This window comes from Monopterus albus, unplaced genomic scaffold, assembly GCF_001952655.1.
Source record: "Monopterus albus unplaced genomic scaffold, M_albus_1.0 scaffold58.1, whole genome shotgun sequence".
Lineage (NCBI taxonomy): Eukaryota > Metazoa > Chordata > Actinopteri > Synbranchiformes > Synbranchidae > Monopterus > Monopterus albus.
Genome location: NW_018127938.1, coordinates 2,003,759 through 2,025,722, shown reverse-complemented (window position 1 = coordinate 2,025,722; position 21,964 = coordinate 2,003,759). Strand labels below are relative to the sequence as shown.

The following is a 21,964-nucleotide window of genomic DNA, read 5'->3' as shown; positions in this document are numbered from 1 at the left end:
ATTTAACAGTTTTTGACCTTTACCCTTCAGTTTTACTTGACTTAAAATCTTGGATTAAATATGTTAATTTTGAGTATGAGGTACCAAACATTATTACACACTCCTTTAATTCTATTTAATATTGGTTCATGTTTTACATTTATTTCTATTTTTTACTTTTGTTGCACTAAAATCTCTGTATGCTACTTTTCTTTGCATGAATGGTGTAAAACAAAACATTCTATAGAATTTAATGTTTAATATAGAGCTGAAACTATTTAACAAATCCAGTAGTTGATTGATTGAAATATTCAGCAACTATTTATAGTCTTTTTTTTTGTCAGCAAAAATGTGAAGATTGTCACTTTTTTTTTGTCCTACCTGATAAAAAGCAACTCAAAAGACAACCACACATTAGCATACACACCCTGGCTGTTGCTAAACATTACAGAATTATTGGTAATTTCTTGTAAAATTAATGCCTAAGTCAGTTCCTCTAATTTCTGGGCTACTGTACATTTGTGGCCGTGCTGCCTATGATTGAGCCTTTGACCTACATGCTGCATAAACAACCACCACATGTCTTCACAGCAGCTGTTATCTTTTTTGGCACCAGACTAAAATGACAAATTACTATATCCTACATCTTTATCATGTGGGGGCCCACCAGGGACAGTTTGGCCCATTACCACGTTTGTGGCTCAACTGTTGTCTAAACAAAACCGTATCACTACTTGTCATGTCTGTAATCAGATTACATGGATTAAATAATTAATTTATAATCGGTGTTTATTGATGTGCGTCAGAGAAGGCAAAACATAAATTCATAGTTATCACAAAGGTTTGGTTTGGCATGACAAAACCGTGTTTATGCATGTGTGTGTAGATTTGCTTCCTGTGTGGTGGGATAAAGTATATGTGTGTGGCAGTGACGAGGGGGTGGGTGGGGGAGTATCTGGTTTCCTGCTCTGGGGAGTTGATTTTATGTAAATGACTCAAGGGCATAATATTGGAGGGCCAAGGAGAGGGGGGTGGGTCACACACATATGCACCAATAGAAAAGTTGAGCGTGGCTCAGAGTAGGCTCATGTCCTAGCTTTCTCTCTATGTTCATCTGATCTCTGCTGACAACTGCAAGTCCCACCACTTCACCACAGCTTCACCTCCTCATGATGAAGGAGCGCTGCAGCCGGGTGCCTCCTCTTGCCATTCCCCCTCCTCAGCAGCAGCAACAGCAGCAGGCACCCCGAGCAGGGCCCATGGATGGATGCTGCCTGGGAGTGACTGGGCAACACTCAGGCTTCATGTGCGGTGTCTGTTCTGACTGTGTTTCTCTGTGTGCTGACTGCTTGCTGACAGATGAGGCGTACCAGAAGCTGGCCACGGAAACGATGGAGGAGTTGGACTGGTGTCTGGACCAGCTGGAAACCATCCAGACCTACCGCTCTGTCAGTGACATGGCCTCCAACAAGGTAGGACAGGCTGCTTTATATCTGTTTTCTGGTTTTAGTTTTTTCAATATGTGCCAGCATTAGTGGAAAGATTTGTGAGGCAAGAGACAAGAGGCTGATGTTGCAAGTGTTTTATTTCATTCAGAGAAAAATGCGAGACACAGAAGGAGTATATTTAAGAATTTACAGCAAAGTAAACCAGATTTAAAAACAAATACCTAGGAGGAAACTGTAAACCTCAGTGGAAATGAGAGCGGATTACTGAAAACGGGCTGCACAGGTGTTAAAACCGACCCCCAACAACGCTGACGTGTGCAGGGGACAGAGAACCCCTGGGGCCCAGGTGTGTTCCACGCCAGTGACTTTACTGGCTGAGAAGTCCTGCCCCTGCAGACAGAAAGAAGAGAAGCAAGCAAGGGGTCCCATCCCAACATGTGCAGTATGAAAGAGGAGTTTAGGTTATAGCTGTAAACAGTGCTAGCATGAGTACTGACTGCTTACCAAGGCCACCTGTACATTTGTATGAATATGACTGGATATTACTCATCTGATGATTTCTGCCTAAACGCAACTCAACCAACTTAAGTTCAGTAGCTTTTTCTGTCTGTGTGCAAAGACGGTCTGACAATAGGAAATGTGTTTCGTCTCTAGGCTTGCTCTGCATCTTTTCATCTTTCCTGTCAAACAACTTTTCACTGTCTGCTGATGTGTGATGTGCACGAATGTTCAGTTCCTTGTTTTTTATATAAGTAACCGCTGACAGAGCCCATATTGTTGAGCAATATTTTGGTTTGTATCATAAGTTTTTTTTGTATTACTTTGAACTTACTGCTTGATTGATTTTGCTGCCTTTGGTTTGTTCCTGATGAAGTGCAAACTCTTGCTGGAGGGGTTTTTTTGTCTGGAGTAGGAGGGCTAAGCCATCATTTTCCTGCACACTTCAGGGTCCTGGAGTTGTGCAGGTTCTGAAGTGAGGGCAGATTGTGGCCAATCACACTCTCAGCCATGTCACTGATAAACAGCAGTTTGCTCTTGTTCTTGGTGTGAGGCAGCAAGCCAAATGGTGATGGAACAGGTCAGGATGGCAGTGTAGAGGAGCACCGTCTTTAGTAGGTTGAACATCTCAGCTGCTTCAGGAGGTACTTTCACCGCTGTGTCTTCATTGTTAAGGAGCCACTGTTCTGCTCCCTAACTTGTTCTGTAGCAGGACCAGGATGATGGTATTCAATGCTGAGCTAAAACCCACAGATAGGATCCTGGTGTAAGTGCACTGGAGTCCAGACGCTGGAGAGTGAAGTGGACGGCCATGTTTAACTTTGGATCTGTTGCCTTTTTAGGCAAACTGCAGGGGGTCCTGGCATAGGTCGGGGATGTCTTTGAGATGGCACAGCATTAGGCACTCAAATGACTTCATTACCATAGACATCAAGGAAACAGGTATGTTGTCTTTAAGTCCTGCACACCATGGCTTTTTGGGGACATGGATGATAGTGGAGGACTTGCAGCAGGCTGGAACGAGGCATGTCTCCAGTGAGGTGTTAAAGATGTCAATAAACCTGAGAGAGCTGGTCAACTCAGTGCTTCGCAGTGTCTGGCCCAGATGCTTTGTGGGGGTTCTGTCTCCTGAACAACTTTTTACCATCTCTCTCCAAGATGGTGTGGGCTGTTGTTGTGCTTGAGGGTGAGGAAGATGGGGCCTCAGGGGCCCAGGCCCCTGCAGTGGTCGGGGGGCTGGAGCCAGAGAGCTGAATCTGATGGTCAGTGTCATGGCTGTTGGTGTTAAAATTGTCCCTTTGTCTTTAAATATGGCAATAAAACTAATTTGTCGTTGCCCGTGCATAGGCCATTACAGGGACAGGGGGCTGCAGGTTTGTAGTTGGTGATCTGTCTAAAGCCTTTCCAGACAAAAGCACAGTCATAAGCTGAGAACAGTGATTGAAGATTACTTCTTTAACATGTCTTTGTCCCCACTCTTGAAAGCTTCTTCCTTATCCAACCTTAGCCATCTTAGTTTAGCCATGAACCAGGGGTTGTCACTGTTGTAAAACACCCTGGTAAATGTCCATATACATCTGTCCTTACAGATCTGATACAGGATGTTACAGCCTTATTGAGACTGTTAGTAGCTATCCAGAAAACATTCAGTACAATCCAAGTACACAAAGACACTCCATAGTGCCACTGTTTCACTTTAGATGTCTTTGTCACTGGTTCAGAAAGCTTGTATTTCTGCCTGTATGTAAGAATCAGATGGACCGTGATGTGGTCGGTGTGCCTCAGTGCAGTTCCCTCCCTGGTCAGGTATTAAATAAATTGTCTCTATTTGAGGTGATCATGGCTCAAGTTGCCTTTAGCCTACACCTTTTACCAGAATTTCGAATTAAATCAAAGCTAAGATGAGAAAACTGGGAAATAAGTCCAACAACACACTGAATTACCAAATAAAACAAGACAAAGCAGCATGTACCACCACACCAAAGCGGTCATCTATGGCACCTCTTTGCTGTTGGAGTCACGTTTAAACATTTTACTAACTCAGCATCAGCTCAGCCTCTTTTACAACTGTAAATCATCATTACCACTTTCAGAAAAGTTTCCTATGGCTGTGCTGTAGCAGCCGTAGGAGATTTCAAGCTGTTTGAAAATTTGTCAAAAGTCTGCTTTGGATGCTGTGAAGCTGTAACTTTTTCAAGCTTGTATGCTCACAGAGCATAAAGCAGAATCCCCTAGTGTCTTCTATTTAAATTTTTATGATGCAAATGCAAAAATATTTTCTTTTTTCCCCCTTGTGCACAGATGATCTAACAAATAGAGATTTTGGTGTCTTTTGTGAGTTTGGGGGTCCTCTTTTCATCTTTCATGCCAAAACATTTTTCTGTCCACTGCTTATTCTATTCTTTCTGTGTAATGTGCAGCAAAGTTTAGTTCCTGGTTCTTTATTTAAAAAGCAGGAAGTTGACAGAGCATGATAGAGAATGCAAACAATATTTGGCTGTATCTAGTACATCCCTTGGTTTATTGAGCTTTGTCTTGGAGAAGTTTATATCTAAACACTTAATACTTTTCACTCATGCTCTGTCTCTGACTAACTAAATTATCCTTATTGTGTAAGACATGACTACTGTATTATTGTACCTTAGGGATGGGTAAAGTCTAGGCAGCCAGATAGTCAGCACTGAAGCACACTCAGAAGCCAGAAAACTGTTCTGGTTTATGTGTTAGATGAGCAATTTTTCATTCAGGTGAATGGTCCAGTATCTACTGCCCATAATACTTCCATGGCTATAACAGTAACACGAGTTCAGTAAACATGAGTGGGACTGAATGCCCGGCCATTTTTGTTAGAGATCTAACCTAACAAAAATGATGCCTTGTGCACTTGAAAAAGGGTGACACAACTTAGTGTAAGTTACAGATTTCAGCTTTTTGGTTGATTTAAAATTATTAAACACATTGCTTGTGGTAGTGAAACCCCATAAAACTGTTTGTCAAGTGAGCCAAGAGCAAAAGCTTTTTGTTTCTCATATAACAGCAAAACAGGATGCAAGGTGTCTGCAGTGGGTCATACACAGCCTAGAAAGGAAGAGAGCATCCAGACCTACCGCTCTGTGTGTGTGTGGTGTGTGTGTGTGTGTGTGTGTGTGTGAGGGGTCCATGTAGACCCCTGGGGAGAGTGACTCTCTCTTCCTGTCTCCTTCCTGATCCCCTGCTCTCTCTCCAGACGACAACAGGCATCCTATCGTGGTCATTTGGATAGTTAATGGTAATGTTTATTTATCACATTGCTGTCGTCATCTGGACAATGATCCAGAGCTGACAGTCAGCTGGGCTGATCTCATTTTGGGCACATGAGGATGACTGATTCATAGAGTAAATACATTTAATAATTTAAATAAATTTGCATTGAGGCATGTATAGTAGGACTTAGGACCGCAGAATGACACTGGGGATATAGCGAGTAAACGAAGGACACAGTACATAGGTGTGTCCAAGGACAAATATTATTGGTGTATCCGTGCTAAACTGTACATTTTTAAAATTTGTTTCACACTGTCAGAGGAATGATTATGGGATGTTTTATGTTTCTCTCTTAGTTACAGAATAACTCAAAAGGCTAACCTTTCAGAACTATGTAAATCTAGATTTCTCAGAAATGTGGTTTTTGTGAAGAGAAAACATGCGCGCTGGACGTGACTGACCTACAGTGCAGCCTACCATGCGCTTGTAGGGCTTTATGACCCTCTCTCATTGATGTGACTTTGGCAGGTGGGTGAATGTGTCCCGACATGTAGCCATCTGTGGATAGATACTGATAAGGCGCGTTCTCCATCAGACATGTTTGTCTAGTATGCAGTTTGTATCTCTGTGTGTTTAAGTGTGCATGTGGCTGTGTATCCATATTAACAGTAGATGAATCCCACTGATATCTAAGCTGCCATAGCCCTTGTTTTGACGGTAGAGAATTAACATTACACAACTGCTGCCCCTGGGTCATGTGGCTCTTTACACTTGCCCAGGTTTATTTAAAAAGAACATTCCAATTAGCTGATGTGAGCCGTGACTACCTGTTTTATTTAGGATGGAAAAATTGTTTTTCATGTTGTGGCAGAGTTTGAAACATGAGTATGGGGTAGGTGAAATGGGAGAAGCTGTTGTTGCAGCGCCAAGGTGAAGTGCAGGGGACTGCAGCTGGTGAGGACTCAGAGAATGTGACTGTCCTCGATACTGACATAGAGACGTCAAGGCCTGTCTGAAGGCTGTAGATCCTCTGTTATTGAAACTAGGGCAGAAATCACAAGTCATGTAATGATTATTCAATTGACAATAAAATTCTGAAAATCAAAAATGATTAAGTGATTCCTCAATATTCCCAGCTACCAGTTTCTCATATGATTTACTGCTTTTCTTTATGTCATTGCATAGTAAGTATCTTTGAGCTGAAACGATGAGAGGATCAGTCAGCTTTGTTGGTTACAGCTTCTAAAATGTGAGGAGTTACTGCTTTTTTCAGTTGTATTTCTTTGTCATGAAGTACCCTTAGGTTTTGCACAGTTGGTTGGAAAAAAAATACAAAACTGTAGCTGATTACATCATCAATAAATCTGCAGATTACTTTCTGTAATAATTTGATCAATAAAATGAGAAAACTGAGAAATAATCCTAGCTCATTGTGAGGTCATATTGTAAAATTTCTTGTTTTGTCCAACAAACAGGCCAAACATTTCTAAATTTTAAGACCATGAAAAACAGCAAATTCTTAACTTGACACAATGGACCAATCAGAGGTTTGGCATTTGATCAATAATCAGACTAGTTGGATTTTATTTCAGTCAACTAATCGACAAGTCACTGCAGTTCTAAAGACCTTTAAAACCTTTTCTTGGCTTTTTGACATTTTATAGCCAAAATGATTAACTGATTAATTGAAATAATCAGCAGCTTTATCTTTAATAAAAATAGCTGTTAGTTGCTGCCCGATTGAAAACCTGTTGATTTAACACAGTTGTTCTGCACTAGACTACACTACCCATGTGTCTGCTGTGTTAATGCTTTCTGCAGTGACCGGACTGTGCAGTTTTGAGGCTGCAGAGTCATCTGCGCTCTAAGGGAAACTGTTTTAATAAGATGTAGTTGTGAAGAAGACAAATTAACAATTGGATTCTGCAGTAATTTGTACATCCATGTACTAAAAAGCAGCTGTTCTCTAATAATACCACTGTAGCACTCTGCTGGTGCCAGTCTTTTCTTTTTTTGGTAAATTCTAAGACAGTTGAAAGTAGGACTACTCTCATCTGCTTCTGACTATTAAGCTTTCAATAAACAGATTTTAACTTTGAGGATAGAAACACAATTATGCCTATGTACCTTTCATAGAAAAGTTCAAGAAGATCCACTGGTTTTCAAAACAGGAAGTGCTCTAGCTATTAGAATTATTAGTGAGATATGACAGTGTAAACCTCAGAGCTGTGACTGCTGGCTGCAAGAGTAAGAGGAGCAAGAGGCGGGACTACCCCTATGAGGCACTATGCATGAGGCAGAGGTCTCGCTCTCTCTCTTTCTCTCTCTCTCTCTCTTGCGCACACACACACACACACACACACACACAGTCATTGCAAGGTCTGACTGTGCTTTACCTCCTTGACTGGACAAGCCGGGAATCCATCCACTAATCCTCCGGTTAGGAAACGACCCGCTCTACCTCCTGAGCCACAGCCGCCCCCTAATGTACAGGGTGTGAGATAAAGCATAGTCAGACCTTGCAGCCTAAAGTGAGTCACTAGTCCTGTGGCATTTCCTAGCGTCAGAGAAGTGAGGCTTGGTTCTTTTACTCATGGTGTAGTCAGACTGAGACAGACACTTTAACGGACGGCAGCCCCGCTCTGCTCTGCACTCTACACACAACATGGGAGCCTGCTGCTTTGACAAGAAAGAGAGGAAATTAGGAAAGCTAAATGGTTGGAGAAAGGTGAGATTTCTTGGACTTTGTGGTTAGGTATAAAAAGTTTCTACTTATTTACTTTTTTTGTATTTTAATTGACAGTACGATGCTCTGTCTGGTGTGGACTTTCAGCACTGAACTTTTGTGGCTTGCTTAACATGGTGTGAATTTCAAATACTGTGGTTATAGTGTTTTTAAAAAAGCTTTGGTAATTCTTTTTGCCCCTTCAAGCTTCGTTGCTGTTTAACCTGGCAGTCTTAAGAGGACTTTTTATATTTTACTGAACCAGATTCTGAATGTGTGTTTTAGGGTTTTCTTCCTTTTGAAATCATGTGGTGTTTGTAATGTACTGCTGCAGTAACTAGAGTTAATGTTTTTAATGTTAACTTCCAATTTTACACATATAAGCATTTTTGTTCAGAGGTGAATGCAGCAAGAAACAGTGGTGCATGCATTTTGCTTTTGAGGACCCTTGTGCATCCTTTTATATGATGCTCACTTTAAAAGCTAAAAAATACAAGTGACAGATTTATTGCTGGATTGTCCCAGGCAAGCGAGAAGTGTTGTTTCTAAACATACTGTAGTACCAGGCACCGAACAATCAGATTGATTTGAGCAGTCACTTCAAGGTTGAATCTTGCAGAAGAGGTTTTGGCCCAAGCATTCTTGGGCTTTTAAAGGGATTGCTTGGTGTAATACTGCCTGTGTCATATATTACTTTGCAATGCCTTTTGCTTTCAAAGCAACCAGAGCTTATGTAAGTGTGTCTGTGCTGCCTGTTAACAGTTCTCTTCCAGCCAAAAATGTTGTTGCAAACCTCATCTGACTCTTCTGAGGTCTGAACAGCCGGGAGTGATGGGAGTGATTCACTCAGCTGAGAAACGGCTTGCTCACTTTTATCTCCCTTGGTTTTTGCCTTCTGTTCTGAAAGCTGACCGTTCTAACAGACCTTACTGCACAGGTTCAGAGACTGCTCCAGATTTGCTGCTAAAAAAAAAATCTTACAGCCGAAGTCATGATCAGCAGTGGCGCATTCCGTAAGAATTGAATTATATTGATTAATCAATGCAATAAGAAAAAATGAGCAAAAAGACATAATTTTATGGAAACCATAATTCATTTTAGTTGAAGCTTGGAGGAGTTAAATAAAAATATATAATGCCGAGGTTAAAAAGTGTGCGACTAAATGCATAGTGTAATTACACCAGTGACATTTTCTATACAAAACATTTCATACCTCACCACAATAAATTTTGATTAATTAAATTGTTTACTAATAACTGTTTGCCTGTTTATTATAGTTTACATCTCCAGTGAAGTTGTAAGTTTTTTAGCTGCAGGGTTAAAGGGGTCAGTACCTTCTAAACACTGAGCAGGCTGCACTACAGCACACTGAGCATAGTGTGCCCACTAGTGGCTCAAAGGAACTTCAGTCTGAACCGTATCAGATGAAAATAACTAATGGTTTAAAGAATTTAGACTTGTGATTCAGGCCATGTTTGACATTTTATGCAAAGTATTTCCAACAGTAGCAAGAAAAAAAAACTTAATCAAAAAGTTAAAAACTTTGTAAAAAATTTCTTAAAACAATTTATAAAAATGCTGTGTACTTTGCCTAAAAACTGCTATTATCATATTTATAATTAGATCAAATACTACCAGCAGAACAGAACAATCAAGCTAGATACAATCTGATGCATAGCGACCAGTCAGATAATGAAAGCACGTCGCTGCGAGTGCATAAGCTCAGTCTCGTGTCAGTGGGAGCCTACCTGTGTGCCTGGCTGCCCTCCACAGGGAGCTGTCCGGTGGGATCACGTCTGAATGGAGGAAGCACAGCTTAAATCCCACCCCCTACCACCCCACAACCCAAAATGAAATGCCACAGGCTCCATTCACCTTCTCTTCCTCCGTCACAGCAGTTCTGTCTTGAATCAACCCAAACCTTTGCAAGCAGCGAGAGAAAGAGGGAGAGGGATGGGGGAGTGTGAGAGTAAAAGGTTAGGAGAGGGATATATGGAGCTAAAAGAGAGAGGAGGACACAACGGCAACACGAGTAAAAGCAAAATGGAGACGGGAGGAAGGATGTAAAAAGACAACTAAAAAGGATGGTAGAAATGTTGTGACAGGAAATAACAGAAATAGAAAATAAAGATGTCTGAGCATGAGAAAATGTGATGGATAAAATATTGCAATAAGGATAAACAGTACAGTATATCACTGTGTGAGATAGAGATACCCACAGTGCTCTGGAAGTCTAATCTTCATCTAGTGTCATGATGTCACTAGGAGCTAAAAAGGCTTTCCTTCTGTTCCTGAATGAATAATAAACTCAAACACCCATACAGAAATATATGGGTATGAGTGTGTAAACATGCATGTAATATATTGGTATCAACTGTGTTAAAGTGGAGATGCTAGCATTTGCTGTATATGTGTGTGCACGCAGGCATTTCTTTCAGCCTGTGGGGAAGCATAGCTCGTCAACACATTGCAGAGAAACACCCCCTGCTGTTATTTCTGGTTTCTTTATATATTATTCAGAGACTATTATATAAAGAACTGCCTTCTCTTTTTAGTTTTTCATCTTTGCTTGCATCCTGCTTCTGGTTCTTTCCCTCAGTGGGAGGATAATCTGGAATCCTCTCAGGGAAGCTTTGATCTCTCCCACATCTTTCCGAACTTGTACGCATGCGGACACGCTTATGTTGGACTGAAAGGTTCTCTAGGAACTTCTGTTCTGTTTTCCATGATTTGGTTCTGAAGTGACAAGAACTATGGATGTTTTCTTATTCGAGAAGCACTGCAGCCAACAAGAGTCGTGACAAAACTGACAAAAGCACAAACTTGCCTCAAAATTGGCCGGTGGTACTGATGTAACGGCATATTCCAGTCAGGTGGCCTTTTAGTCTTGTACACTGCAGCAGTACCAACACCTGCTCCAAGGACAGCCGATTGATTCTACCTGCAGGGCAGACAAACAGAAAGATTGATGACCATGCTGGCAAGTTGCAGGTGGGAGAGAAATTTACTTATAAGTGTTGGAGAGTGAGGGAGACACAGAGACGGGGTGGGGGTGTGACGACTTTCAGTTTGTGCATCGATTGATGCAAGTGAAGGCGATGTGTGTGGTGTGTCCTCGTGACAGCTGAGGAGCTACACCACATGTCTGCCTGGGTAGGAAAAGGGGAAGCCTCTTCTCTTCCCCCGTCAACAACAGCCTCCTCCATCCATAACAGCTTTATAGTGGCCGCCTGATGCTGTTGCCATGGTGTTGAGGTGTTCTGGTAATTGGCATAGACACACTTACAGGCAGAGAGAACAAACATGAGATAATCTCCCCAGCTGGGGAAGGATGCAGTTATCTCCCATTTCTGCCTCTTCGTCTTTTTTCCTGCTCCTACTATGTGTTTGTCTCTCAGTTGTTAAAAATAGCACTCTACAGACACTCTGACAGCATCTAATATTGTTATGGGTTGCAGATAATGAACAGACTTATCAGTTCTCCACAATGGCCACCATACTCGGGGGGAGACAACAGAAGACTCGACAAAGAGAGAATGAGAACAGCGGATGATAATAGAGATAATGGAGATAATAATGTCCCTATGAATCACATTCCTCAAAACGTGACCCATCCCCCTTTCTCAACCTTCATTGTTTTACGGTAGATGAGAGGTATATCTGTACAGCTCAGTGACATTCCTTCACAATGGTCTACTTTATAAAAATAGCTTTAAGAAGGGATTACAGGGGGCTGGTGACTGAAGAGGATGGGAGATAACTGTATTGCTTGTATAGCTATAAAAAAAAAAAGAAAGAAAAACCAAAAAAGAGGAATAGTAAAATCTGGAATACATGTCTGGATGTGACATATCAGTCAGCCATCTATCAGAACTTCATATATACACCGATGCAAAGCTGTAATAAGGGCTCCCTCTTTCTCCCCTCATTCTGTCAAATCATGTGTTCTGAATAGAGCATGTTGCTGGGGCTGGCAGACTACAGCAGGGGAAAAAACAGAACAGGGAGGGAACAAAAAAAACTGAGAAACATGGGGAGGGAGTGAGACAGAAGCAGGGTCGGAGGAAAGGGAGTGCTACAGCAGTGAAGCAAGACAAATCCAGTGGAGGAACCCCCCCCCACCACTACTCTGATGAACATTGCTGCCTCACTCCCTCCTCCTCTTCTCTGTTTTTTTCCTCTCCTCCCTTCCTCGCTGCTTCTCCATTATTCATCAGTGCGGTGATAGTCCCTAGCTCCAGCTGCTGCCGCTCCATCCAATCTACCGAGCTTGTTGGATCTCCTCACCTAGCCTGGCTACAGCACCTAATTTCCCGTACATCTATCCTGCCATCATCTATCCCCCTATCCTCAGGCATGGAGACTCAGAGCTGGCCCTTTTCTGCTGCTGAGAGGGAGAGTGAGCCATCATCGAGCTGCTCTCTTAGCTGCTGAGAAGTGAAGCACAAGGGAAGACAGGAAGGGATTTTTTATTTATTTATTTATTTATTTTGCCCTTTTTGGCATTGAAAGAATCCTGTTTGTCTGCCTCGGTTTTCTTCTACTGGATTACAGTTCTGGCTTTGTGTAGGAACGAGAAAACGGGGTCCAAAATGCCTGAAGCCAATTACCTGCTGTCGGTGTCTTGGGGTTACATTAAGGTGTGTGCTGCTCATTTACGTAGCTCGTCGGGATACCGCACTCATTTCACTGTAGCTCTCAGTGCTGTGTTGCTGTTGCCATAAATGTTATTTCTAAAGAAAATTGGCATTTTGATCATACTTGTTCTTTTAGAACATTTCAGGACACTTGGCTAGAATAACTGCACCAAAAGATATTTTTATGATGGTGAAGGGGGTCTGACAGAATGGTATTGTGTGGCTCAGGCTCCATCTTGAGCCCTCTGCAGAGCCATGTGCCTATGTGTGTGTTAATGTGCATGTGTGCACGCGCTTGCATCTATCTCTCAAAAACAGCTGCTACCGCAGTGCCTGGGTTTCCGTGTGGTGTCAAAGGCATCTGTCTCCCATATCTGTCTCATCTATTTAAAACAGTTAATAATGTAAAAACTACATGAAAATGACAATGTAGGGCGCTGAGGTTTGACATCTTGCACACTGACGCAAGTAACACAGCTAAATAGGCCCCATAAAAGTGCCTAAGTGCAATAAAACTGTAAATTGGCTGCAGGGGGTGAATTGAGGGGTATTAAAAGGTGATCGCCTCCCCACTGCTAACACACCCTAATTAATTTCAGGGAACATGGAGGCTAAAAAAGATGTCACCCAATGATTTTACACTGTATTTACATAATATTCTTGAGCTGCTGGAGGAAAGACTGGGAACTGTTGTATCTTTGTGAAATTTTGTACCGTAATTCCCTCTAGGTTTTCCCTCAGTGGAAACTGACAACATATTTTCTCTCTTGCAGTTCAAGAGAATGTTGAATCGGGAGTTGACGCACCTATCTGAGATGAGTCGGTCTGGGAATCAGGTTTCGGAATTCATCTCCAACACCTTCCTAGGTAAATGAAAGTTTTGTGTACATGCACTTAAAATCACTCAAAAATTCACCACTTTGGTCATTAAAATCCACCTTCAATCACTGCAGACTGTAATTATGCTCACAAGAAATGCATAGAAAAATACAAATATCCAAAATATTTAGTGGCTCTCACAAATACCAACCTATTTGCTCTACTGCAATATTTTTGTGAAGATTTGGTTTTTTGTATAATGTTAAACTGGGCAAGTTGCTCTGGCAGGTTTTTTCTGTGGGGGCGTACCATAAAACACTGCGCCATTAAGCTCTGGCTACACGTTTAGTGCATCGGGCTCATAATGGCCATTAAAAAATGAAGTAAAAATATATTTCTCAAAGTATATAGAGGAATAACAAAGCTACTAAGGTGGCTGGGTACTGTAAAATGTGCCATTTGACTGACAAGTGAGCTTGTTAGCCAGTATCAGAGTGAGTGAATTGTATTTTTATCATCTTAAGAAACTGATCCTGCTGTTTCCCTTCACCCACATGTATAAAATGCTTCACGATCCTGGCACCAAACTATACTGTTAGGTCATTGTATGAAAAAAATTACGTTAACCAGCGCTAGAGGGGCAATCAACCAGTTTTTCTATATTTATTGGCTTAAAAGTGGGCTTTTGGTAAATGTGATATTACCACAAATGTGTGACCATAGCTAGAGGACAGATGTACAAAGTTCGTGCATAGATGAAAATGAATACTAATAATACTGACTGATAAAGAGGATAATAGGTGCCAGACAGAATGCACATAGAGGTAGTTAAGACTATTTATAGACACTGCTTCCAATCAATTGGCATCCTGATCCAGTGTAGCATTGTCGGCAGTTCCCTTACCACCAGGCCATACAGAGTGAGACGTGGGAAGGAGGGGGATGACTGCATTGAAGGAGAAACTAGAGGCACAGAGGAACCCCCTTTGCTGGCAGTGAGATGTGCTCAGCAGATTGGGTGACTCATCCCCATCTTAATGCATCTTTGTCAGCAGGGACACCTTGTTGTACCACCATCTCTCCCTCCCCCTCTCGCTGCCCTGAGAATACAGGCAGAGATGACTATCGTCTCAATAAAGAAATCAGGAATACCCTACTGGCATTAGAAAGACAGAACGGGTACTCGGTAATGAGGATGGAAAAATGGCTGAAACAGCACAGATGGCCTGGTTTGGCCTGAGATGACTAGCAGGACTGTTTAATCCTTCCATCCATTAAGATTTGTATCATGTCAGTAATGCACTTATTACTGCTTTATACTATTTTTAGGATCAAAGAAGTGACATTTTCCTGTCATATGCCTGGTTCTGCTGAAGTCATTCCTATATCCAAATCCCCTCAGATTATTGTAGACTATCTTTTTTCAGCTGATGCTAGGACAGACTGGTAAAACAGCACTCATTGTTTATGGCTTTCCATTAAGGAGTGTTTGGCGACTGCATGCTGGTCACTTGGTGCCACAGCTGTCCTTGAAGCATACAGTAATTCTGTCATAATTCCCTTTGATCATCCAGCAGCAGAACACACCTATCTTAGGGAATATACTGAGGAGGAAAAAGCCTCCAAAAGCCCCGCACCTTCCTCACTACATCTGTGTCTCTACCGCAGAACATATGGAGGAGGATGAAAAGGATTCACATGAAACTGAAGTAAACATGGGAGGTGACATAGGAGAGGGAAAGAAGAAGCAAGAAACAACATATATTTACTTCTTTGCTTAATTGATTGTTTTTGAAAACCACGGTCTAAAACAAGAAAAGACTGATGAGAGTGCACAGGAAAGAAAACAGAGGAACAGTCTATGTGAGTGACTGACACACTGCAAACCAAACTGTGACAGTGAGACTAAATCTGGTGGAATACTAAACCAGGATCGTGATAACTGTGATAAAAACCCCCAGAGCAGTTTATCAGTTCTGTCAAATCAACTATGGAGCTAAGCCTGCAGTTCTTACTGTATACTGGCACTAACTTGCATAGACATGGATGTTAAGAATGACACTGCAAACCTTTCAGTCTCACAATCTGATCGCTCTCACATACAAGAATAGGCCACACACAGAGATACCACACAGCAGTGGTGATAATGATAGCTTGTAATAAATTAGAGGGCAATATATTGCTCTCCTTCTTGTTTCCCACTCAGCACATGTCTGAGAGTGTTTAATTGCCCATTCTCAATAACCACTGGAGGCTTGAAGAGAGATCGAGAGACAGAGAGGAAGGCAGAGAAGACTGCAAGAGAGAGAGCATGAAAGTGATTATTTGAATTACAGCTGGTAATTGAATAACCTTCCACAGGGGAAGGCTGATAAGCCAGCAACGAGCTGAACCGAGGCTTGATAGATGAGTGCGCAGCTCACATACATGCTGATAGCCAGTCCCTGCAGGATTTCATTCAGTTCTTCTGTGACTGCAGTAAACACAAGGGCCTGGTTGGTTATTGCAAGAAACTTGGCATGTTTTCTGTATATTTTTGGATAAAGAGTGCAGACTGAAAATAAGTCTAAATAATACAAAGGAATATTTTGACTTTGTGGCCTGACCAAATGTGATTGAACAGACTTGTAAATAAAATTACCCAAATGCAAAAATCCCACTCTATACCAAGTGCTTTGATTAAAGCTAAAAAAAGATGTCAGCTTACTGAATGGCTGACTTTATGGACAGCTCTCAGTCTATCAATGGCCTGACCTATGAGAATGAAAGAACAGGAGATGAGATGTGGCCACCTGCTAAGAGGTGAGGGGAAAAATGCTGCGAGGGAGATAGAGAGACAGAGACGAATGAACAGTGGGAGCTTAGAGAGAGACTGCAGGTGGAGGACAGGGAGCATGAATGAATAAATGAATGGAGGGACAGATCCTGAATGAATGAACAGATACATCTATCAGGAACTAACCTACTGCAGGTGCTTCTATAGTGCACCTGTGTCCCTCAGCATCCCATTCGGTTTTTATTGAGAAGTATATTACAACACTAGCTCATGTTGTATGAGGTTAAACGGGAATTTTAACTACTTATTTCTCACAATGCCACACCTTTCTAAAAATCTGCCAATTTCCATTTTCCCCTTCCTCAGACAAACAGAATGAGGTAGAGATCCCATCGCCGACGTCCAAGACGCGAGAAAAGAAGAAGCAGCAGAAGCAGCAGCTGATGACACAGATCAGTGGGGTCAAGAAGGTCTCCCACGGGCCCTCGTTGTCCAGCAGCAGCATCGCGCGTTTCGGCGTCAAGACCGATAAGGAGGAGCTACTGTCCAAGGAGCTGGAGGATCTGAACAAGTGGGGCCTGAACATATTTACAGTTTCGGAGTACTCCAACAACCGACCTCTTACCTGCATCATGTATGCCATATTCCAGGTATGGAGTGTTTTACTTTTAGCATTATTATATAACGCCATACAGAACAAAACCCATAGTGTCTTCAGTTACATAATTGTTGCTTTTAATTTTTTTGGTTGATTATTGTACTGCTAAAGTGACCCACACTTATTCCTCACTATAATATGTTGTTTCTCTAGGAGCGAGACCTGTTAAAGACATTTAAGATCCCAGTGGATACGTTCGTAGCCTACATGATGACACTGGAAGATCACTACCATTTAGATGTGGCCTATCATAACAGTCTGCACGCTGCTGATGTAGCCCAGTCCACACACATCCTCCTCTCAACACCAGCCCTGGATGTAAGTCATTACAAAAAAGAGAAGTAATTCAGTCTCAGTTGTACCTAACTGGCGGACACACTATTGTACTGTCTCACAGTGGTTTCTACCAGAAAGGTAGACAGTTAGCTTGTCATTTGGCTAAGAACATGACAAATAACTGCATTTCTTGTCACATAAAAATATGTAATAAGATGTTTTAATTGCAAGGACTATAGGCGTAGCCCTGGGTCTGTTATCTCTCTCTCACACACACAATGTTCTGGGAATCAGTAGGTAGTGAGCATGGATTATCTGTTCTGTTCTGTGCTATTTTTTATTTTCAGAGGGAGAATAATATTTTTATTTTCCTTCTCCTTTCCTCATCACTTTTTCTCAGGCGGTCTTCACAGATCTTGAGATCCTAGCAGCCATCTTTGCTGCAGCTATCCACGATGTTGACCATCCTGGAGTATCAAACCAATTCCTAATCAATACCAGTAAGTGCAAATATTACTCTACGTGGGATCAAGGGTGCATCCCAAATTGCCTACTTGCCTATTACGCAGTAGGCTAAAATGTGCTAGCTAGCTCTACTTAGCAGGCACAGCTGTAGCCATTGTTCTCGTATTATCACATTCAGTAACCTATATGTGGCAAGATGTACAATGTGGTATAATGGTTATATCATATGCTAACAGAGGCTCAAGGCATAGTAGTATGTCCGAGGCTGTGCTTATTAGATGGTGGAGTGGCTGCAGGGCCTACTGCATTTTCATATGTATATTTGACAGAAAAATGTATGTACATGTGTAATAGGTGATTTCCGATGCACCCCAAGTCATATAACTTGTTGCTTTGAGAAAAAAAAAATGCATAAATTGGTGCTTTCAACAATCAAAGAGAATCAGTCATGACAAGACTAAAATATTCAAATCTTGTTTTCACCTCTGTCTAGACTCTGAGCTGGCACTGATGTACAATGATGAGTCTGTGCTGGAGAACCATCACTTGGCTGTGGGGTTCAAGCTATTACAGGAAGACAACTGTGATATCTTCCAGAACCTCACTAAGAAGCAGAGACAGTCCCTACGCAAGATGGTCATCGACATGGTAGGACATCCTGATTCATACTCTGTTCTCTTGTACGATCATCTAATTTAAAACATAAGCTGTCCAACTTGTCCCAACGCTAAGGCTGTGTTTCTACCCCCCTCTCCTTTTTTAACCCAGGTTTTGGCCACTGACATGTCCAAACACATGAGTCTGCTGGCTGATCTGAAGACTATGGTGGAGACTAAGAAGGTGACGAGCTCTGGAGTGCTGCTGCTGGACAATTACACCGACAGGATACAGGTTGGTATTTGTGTTTTGCAAAACAACTTCTTAAGTTCTAAAAGAATAAGTAATAATTACAGAAATAACTAACATGGTGTGGAAAGTCTAACTGTTGGCGGAGGTCACTCAGCCAATCATCATTAGCTGACCTCCTACAAAGCTGAATTCTGCTCCTACTATCAGTCCTTTTTCTCAGACTGCCCAGCTTCTTTTTGTCCTTAAATGCTCCCTCCACACTTTACCTCGAATGGTTTTTCGGGGATTTCTTCTCTATTAAACTCATTGTTTCCAGGTTTTAATAATTTTCTCAAAAAACAATGTGCACACATTTGCTAAATTATAATTCTGCATTGTTTGTAGGTGCTGCGTAACATGGTCCACTGCGCTGACCTGAGCAACCCCACTAAGTCCCTGGAGCTGTACCGTCAATGGACTGACCGGATAATGGAGGAGTTCTTCCACCAGGGAGACAGAGAGAGAGAAAGGGGGATGGAAATCAGCCCCATGTGTGATAAACACACAGCCTCGGTGGAGAAGAGCCAGGTAGGAATCATAAGGCACAGAAACTGAATTATGCACAAAGAAAGACGGGTGTGCAAATTCACATACATGCTTTAAAACCTAAAATGAAACTCACTGTCTCTTTCAGGTGGGTTTCATTGACTACATCGTGCACCCTCTGTGGGAGACTTGGGCAGATCTGGTCCACCCAGATGCCCAGGACATTCTGGACACACTGGAGGACAACAGGAACTGGTACCAGAGCATGATCCCTCAGAGTCCCTCCCCACCTTTCTATGACCAGGGTACGCATGGACACAGTGGAGGCACTGGAGGACAGGGAAGCGGGGAGAAATTTCAGTTTGAACTGACTTTGGAAGAGGAGGACTTGGATGGAATAGAGAAAGATGGCGAAGGGGACGAGGGGGAGGAGGAAGAATTAGAAGAGGAGGAGGATAGTTTAGGGGATTGTCAATCGCCTCCTCTCGACTATTTGGACGGTCAGGAGCACGAGGAGGGCAACATGATGGAGACCACAACGGCAATAGAGATTGTGACACATGAGGCGTCACCCACAGACACATAAAGCTTCCATCATCAGGCCCATGTGATAATTTGAAAGTTTTTAGAAAAAGAGGGGAAATCCTCTTGCAGCTGTGCTTTTTAATAAGCCTACAGAAGCAAGGGCTTAGTTTTGGCCCGCACAGGGGCGTCTTGCACTTGGGTGTTTGAAGCCAGACACGGATGGACAGTCTCAGTGAAGAGGCTTCAGAGTTCTCAGGAAATAATTACTCCGAACATTTTAGTCTTGATGGACACGTGAGACTGAGGGTGGAACTTGAAGGATTTGGGCCAGTTTGGGAAATCTTTCCTTTTCTAGATTGGCATTAAAAGGACACTGACACTACTGAGAGAAGTTTTGTACCTAAGACTTTTTTTAACAGATATATGATCTAGAAGTAGCATAGAATAAGATCTACTGATGGAGACATGTTTGTATAGCAAGAGAAAGAGTTTACTTTTTTCCTGTACCATTTGTCTAAGGACTTTTGTGTGCCTTTTTTACTATTGTCTTTATAATAGTTTTTTTATTTATTGAACACTCTAGTATGTCTGTGAAACTTTTTTTCTTTATCTGAAAGAGCAAAATCTTTTTGTATGTTAAAATGAGAATAGTCTTCCATGTATTGGGCAATAGTGAAATCCAAACAAATGTCGACAAACTCATCTAAATAGGGAAACGTGATCATCCACACTGTATGCACATCTTGTTTCGCAGTCTGAACAATGGTTTTCTTTACACTTCTGTTCACTCATGGTCCCTGATACAGTTAGTTTGTTGCTTTCTTTAACAGATGTCAGTCAATGAGTGTGACAGTCACACTGGGATACATCAATTATTTTCAAACTACTTTTACTTTGTACATTTTTCCTTAGACTCTGGTCTGCAGTCTACTGGGGCTTCCTACCGTTTCACACCAAAACTTGACTTTTAATGCAAAATACTGAGTGAGGATATGAAATCCTACACTTGCAACTTCAGTATATGGCTAAGTATTAGTACTAGATTTTCAATGTAAAATTATTAGAATGTTTGATTTATATCATGTTGTCTTGTAATTTTTGCTGTTGTGTTGGTGTGAAATTGAGGTTAGCCCAGTTCAAACCATCATAATGTACAACCTACCACCAGATAAAATAAGCAGGAAAAACAATCAGGACTAAACACAAAGGGGTCATGACAACAAGCTGCTTCGATCTATCATAAAATCAGAAATTATGTCTGCCATGGACAAAAAGCACAACCATGGTCTGTTTTTAGCCCACAGGTATGCTGGAGTCTTAATAATCTTGTTAGCTGGAACAATTCCTGACACCAGACCTGTCTGATGTAACACCCCCCTACCTCTCTGCAATCAGTCCCAGACCAGATGATGGAAGGTACAGACCCTCATCGGCACCACTATTCACTTGGTTTACAAACTCCTCCCCCTGGGTTCCATGGGCACAACCCCAAATCAACCAGGCTGACTATTTCTCCTTCATGATAAAAATCCCTCAAGTGCTTCTTGATGTCAGTATAATTTTTTCCCTCCCCCTCCACTGTATTGGGTTTCTGGGACAGTTGGGCTAATAGGATTTAGCACAGACTGAGTTCCTAGATTCAGCATGGCAGACTGTTCTAGTATTAAAATAAACCAAAAACACACCGTTCTGTTTGTGTTAGTGAAGATGGTTTGAAAATGGCTTGCAGACCTCACATTTCTTACTCATGTGGCTTCCGCAACAGTTTTTATGGATGCTCTTGTTGCACCTGTAATCACATCTCTCCATTTTCATGTTGGTTTGCTGATAAAGGTACGTCATCTAATTTCACTCCAGCAAACTTTAAGTGGCAGTCATTTGTGAGCAGTATGGAAGGTTTCGTATGCATATGTGTTTCTGTATGTATGTGTTGCCTTCCACATCCAGCCTTATCCCCATCACTCCACACCTTTGTCTTTATTGTTTGTCACTAGGAGCTCAAGTTGGTCCTTTTTGCTGTTTATAACAGTGTGTATTTATTCTATACTTTAAGCTTGTAAATAAGAAGTACTGGTTCAGTGTAAAATCTATTTTAATTTATATGCACTTGCATTACCTGGAAGTGGTGGTGTCTATTATGTAGAAGACTCTGGATTAGAGTCTTTTTATATATGTATTATATATTGTTTTGATATACATAAATATATCTAAGTATATATTCGCACAATGTTTTGAGTGCCCAGCAGAGCAGCAGCTAAAGAGAATTGTTGTTGTTGTCACATGAGAACCTTGTAACTCCAAAGCAGCTTTTTATGTTTACCTAAAAATTTTGTCTTTTAATGTAATATCACAGACAAGAAATGAAAAACTTTATATTAAGCTTCTTATGCATGAATATTAAACCAAAAATGTTCTCACCTTGGTGTCACTTTGAAATCTTAATTTCATGGCATTTCTTAAATATTTCTGAAAGTTTCTCTCTGTTCAATTTTAGGTCAGTTACATTTCTTAAAAATAGCCATTTTATTTTATTTTTACAAT

General features: G+C 41.6%; 1 protein-coding gene across 4 annotated transcripts in view; it reads left to right on the top strand.

Moving 5' to 3' along the window:
• Positions 1-21,922, top strand: part of pde4ba (phosphodiesterase 4B, cAMP-specific a) — a 129,084-nt gene extending 107,162 nt beyond the window's left edge. For 3 of the 4 annotated variants that reach the window (XM_020602769.1, XM_020602770.1, XM_020602772.1), the window contains 9 exons: positions 1,339-1,451; positions 13,304-13,397; positions 16,492-16,775; positions 16,937-17,101; positions 17,460-17,559; positions 18,018-18,172; positions 18,293-18,415; positions 18,758-18,940; positions 19,047-21,922. In XM_020602769.1, coding sequence (XP_020458425.1) covers positions 1,339-1,451; positions 13,304-13,397; positions 16,492-16,775; positions 16,937-17,101; positions 17,460-17,559; positions 18,018-18,172; positions 18,293-18,415; positions 18,758-18,940; positions 19,047-19,484 — 1,655 coding nt within the window. In that variant the 3' untranslated portion in view covers positions 19,485-21,922. Of the gene's footprint in view, positions 1-1,338; positions 1,452-11,522; positions 12,534-13,303; positions 13,398-16,491; positions 16,776-16,936; positions 17,102-17,459; positions 17,560-18,017; positions 18,173-18,292; positions 18,416-18,757; positions 18,941-19,046 lie in introns of those variants that run through there. The other variant, XM_020602773.1, reaches the window with a different exon arrangement.
• The last annotated feature ends 42 nt before the right edge of the window (positions 21,923-21,964 follow it).